This window comes from Maylandia zebra, linkage group LG7 (assembly GCF_041146795.1).
Source record: "Maylandia zebra isolate NMK-2024a linkage group LG7, Mzebra_GT3a, whole genome shotgun sequence".
Classification (NCBI taxonomy): Eukaryota; Metazoa; Chordata; class Actinopteri; order Cichliformes; family Cichlidae; genus Maylandia; species Maylandia zebra.
Genome location: NC_135173.1, coordinates 42,920,622 through 42,924,737, shown reverse-complemented (window position 1 = coordinate 42,924,737; position 4,116 = coordinate 42,920,622). Strand labels below are relative to the sequence as shown.

Genomic DNA, 4,116 nt, shown 5'->3' with positions numbered 1-4,116 from the left:
TTGTCTGCTTCTTCCTTTTATTATTGTACTGAAGTTATGGTAAATGGACTGGTTCTTCCTCTACTCTACCTGAGCGCTCAAAGCTCTTTCTACAGTAGGCTTCATGTACCCGTTCATACACGCACTTTTTTCTGTGCTTGAGTTCTAACATTCACACTGATGCACTTGAAAGCAACATTGGGTTAGCATGTTGCCCAACCGTATTTGGCATTCAGACTGGAGGAACCAGGTATCCAACCACCAACCTTCAAATTAGATGATGGGCTGCTCTACTTCCTGAGCTCACATTTTCACTGTGCACTACGGGAGTTTCTTCCTGTTAAAAGGGAGTTTTTCCTTCCCACTTCCAAGTAAGTGCTTGCTCATAGGGGGTCTCTGTATTACTGTAGGGTCAGACCCACTACTGTTGTGATTTGTGGATATATAAATTAAATTGAGCTGACCTGAACTTTGTGGTTAAGAAAAAAGTCAGCTACGGAATTACATTACACGTTCGCCGTATGTACGTTACTCCACTGGGTGGCAGTGTTAGGTTATAGATAGCAGTACACCTACACGATCAATAACACCTGCTACACAGGTAAAATTCAAATGAACCCAGAAGCTGTAATAATTCTTAATCTATATTAACTGCTCTTAATAAAAATGTATAAAGCAGCGAGAACACTAGCAGTAGTGGTACCCTGTGTTTCCTGATGTATTAGATGGGATATGAGTTCAGATTTTACTAAGAGCCATTAATTTATGACAAACTACAGTAGTGTATTTGAACTTGCTTGGACGGATACATTTTATTTAAAAGACAATTAAAGCTCAATGAAAACCAAATATGTGTACCCCAGCTCTGTCTCTTTAACCAGCAGACTCACTGTGGCTCTGGTCCCTCCCATTCTTGCAGCCCTCCAGTGCTACTGGCCTGAGATGGGAGCGCGCACAGCGGCACTTTCACGGCCGAAGAAACGGGATAAATCTGGAAGGGAACTGATAAAAAAATACCACATAGGTGCTGTGGAAAAATGGGATAACGAAACGAGCAATATAATTAATACCGGATCCACCGCTTGATCCCTTCCCCTATTAAACAGATGTTGTCGTGGCTTGCATTTTGCGCTTTTTATCCATTCTCCTTCAGCGCTGATGGTACAAAGGCGCTTGGTCAGGACCAGCAGCAGCACCTGGGATTACAGCCATATGAATGGGCAAGAGTGAATGAACCGCGCACAAACCTGGGATGGTAAACACAGACAGCGAGTGAGTAAACCAAGCAGGATTAAAACACTTTCTTTCTTTTTTTTTCTCCGTGGGAAACAGACCACCAGTGTCACCCAGCGAAGACATACTGTCATTGTTTCGACGCTGATTTAGGGGAGAAAAAACGATTCAAAAGTGGCCTTTTCTGGAATAATGCACAAGAATTATGAACTCGATTACAGATTTTTATTCATCTCTATATCTCGCACATTCCCTAGTTTTTCTGTAACTGAACAGCCGGTTTCTCTTGTTCAGAATGGGATGTATTGTTGCGACTGCGCAACCTAAGACAAGTGTGTGCAATTAGACTGTGTGCTTGTGAACGGGTTACCTTTAACCATTGTCACTGCTACTGGAAGTGGCCATTGTTGTCGATAAGGAATCTGTGGTGATCGGAATAAAAACAAAGGAGGGTAAAACAGTGCACACTTGACATCACCCCCCGCCCTCTGTTTGTGAACCAGAGCTGGTCACAACCCCCCCACCCTAAAAATCTCCACATAATATGGTGGAGCCGGTGGGATTCATTGAGGCGTGGAAGGCGCAGTTCCCAGAGTCAGAGCCCCCCAAGATGGAGCTGCGGTCTGTCGGGGGCATCGAGCAGGAGCTGGAAAAGTGCAAAGCATCCATTAGACGCCTGGAGCAGGAGGTGAACAAGGAGCGCTTCCGCATGATCTACCTCCAGACCCTCCTGGCCAAAGAGAGAAAGAGCTATGACAAACAGCGGTGGGGCTTCAGAAAGACACCTTTGAATGAGGGGATGGACCCTGCAGCCACACAGGGTGCTGAAATCCAATCCCAGCAGCCACACATGCAGGAGACTGGTGTAGTTGGCATAGGAGGAGGTGGTGGAGGATATGGTGGTGGTGGTGGTGGTAGTGGGGATAGGAGCCGTTTTCAGCCTCTAGGAGATGGATCTGGCAGGTCCAAACCCAGACCTCCACCTGCCAGGAAGTCAGCCTCCCACGGTGATGGCCTGGAGTCAGCCTTTGATGTACCTCAGCAAGCAGAGTCAACTTCCTGCGACAACCTCGATGGCCTGTCGCCATCAAAGCAGAGAGGTGGTGTTACTGTGTCACCCCGCAGGCCCACCCTTCCACCCCCTGACAAGGACCTTCCCACTGACCCCAAGGACAAGCTTGGAATGGGACTTGGTGTGGCAGCTCTTAGATCCAACTTTGAGAGGATCAAACGGGCGAACTCGCACTCAGCAGGTGATGTAGCTAAGGGCCAGGAGAAGCAGCCGCTGCCACCACCACCGCTATATACCAACATGGAGTTCCACCATGACAGGGGTTTAGTCAGGGTCAATGACCGTGACGTCTCTGACAAGATCAGCTCACTAGGCAGCCAGGCCATGCAGATGGAGCGAAAGAGATCCCTTCACTCCCTTCCAGGTAATCTGGCTACGGTGGCAGGGGAGCTCCGTGCCAGGCCAGTCTATCGAGGAAGGTCCACTGAAAGCACCTGTGGTTATGATGCAGAGTATGAAGATGGGGAACCCAATCAACGGCATTCAGGAAGGGCCAATGGGGGAAAACCACCTCCCCCTCCTTGGCAGCCCTCTGAGTTCCAAGCCTACTCCAGCGTCTATGTTGGTGGGGTGATGATGGGTGAAGGTGGCAGTGGAGATGGACGAGGGGGTGGTGGAAGTAGCAGCAGTGGAGTCACAATGAGAGAACATGGTGGATGTGATGATCACCTTCTGACCTGGCCTCGTCGCTCCTATTCCCCAGGTAGCTTTGAGGATGTAGGTGGAGGTGGCGGTTATACACCGGACTGCAGCTCCAACGAGAACCTGACATCCAGTGAGGAGGACTTCTCCTCAGGTCAGTCCAGCCACGTCTCCCCCAGCCCTACCACTGCTTTCCGCCGTCCCTTTAGAGAGAAGAGCCGTTCACCCTCTCAGAACTCCCAGAACTCTCAGCACTCCTTCGACAGCAGCAGCCCTCCAACGCCACAGTCCCAGAAGCGTCACCACCGGCAGCAGGGAGGCCATGTGGTCATGTCTGAGGCTACTATTGTGAGTGTTCGCAAGACTGGTCAAATCTGGCCACCTGCTGCCCATCATGACCTCATGCCTCACTGTAGAACATCCCATGACAACAGTTTCCATGGAGATCACATAGGTGAGTGGTGGCTGCTGTCTGTAATATATGTTTTGTTAGAGGTCAGGTGGGCTGGAGGGCGAAGGACATTGTAGGACATCTTTCTGTGAGGAGGGAGGGGGGAAAAGAGTGAAAGCTTGAGTGAATGAGTATTATTTAGTCATGCTGGAATTATGTTGGTATGTTTTCATTTTTCTTATGCATTTTTAGACCCTTCTTCATGTAATTTGTATTTCCTCTTCAAGCCACAAAGCAGCCAAACGTTTTCGTGAGAGATACTGTTAGCACAATTTTGTGCGTGCACGCAAACACTCTGGACTGTGTGTCCTCTGGACAGCCTTGCGTGGGAGAAAGATGAAAGATCCACCTCTGCTTATTTCTGGAATGTGTGTCGGCTGGGTGAACAGTAAATGTGGTCAGTCTGCGTTGAAACGGCAGGTCTAGCCTTTCCCAGATAACTCTTGCGGCTGTTAGTATGGAATTCGAACAACTGTCTGTCTTCCTGCCTGTCTTTCTTTCTTTCAGAATTTCGAAAACTGTCCCTGAACCACAGCCTGAAACTCTTCACCGGCAGAACAAAAGAAATCCAGTCTTATCTTTCCAAACAATTATCTACAATTATCTGCCATATACCTAACAGCTAAAGTGCAGCTTTCCAGCTATGGCACCTGTAATAGAAACCGCTAGCAGAGAGATGTGCAGCCTGGAGCTGAAATCATGGGTACTGGCTTACTGAGCTGTCATGCTGAAGCCCAGC

General features: G+C 48.6%; 1 protein-coding gene across 1 annotated transcript in view; it reads left to right on the top strand.

Moving 5' to 3' along the window:
- The first annotated feature begins 922 nt into the window (after positions 1 to 922).
- The window catches only part of bcr (BCR activator of RhoGEF and GTPase), an 84,652-nt gene continuing 81,458 nt past the window's right edge, over positions 923 to 4,116 (top strand). Inside the window, exon 1 of the mRNA XM_004538258.4 lies at positions 923 to 3,380. Coding sequence (XP_004538315.1) covers positions 1,757 to 3,380 — 1,624 coding nt within the window. The 5' untranslated portion in view covers positions 923 to 1,756. The remainder of the gene's footprint in view (positions 3,381 to 4,116) is intronic.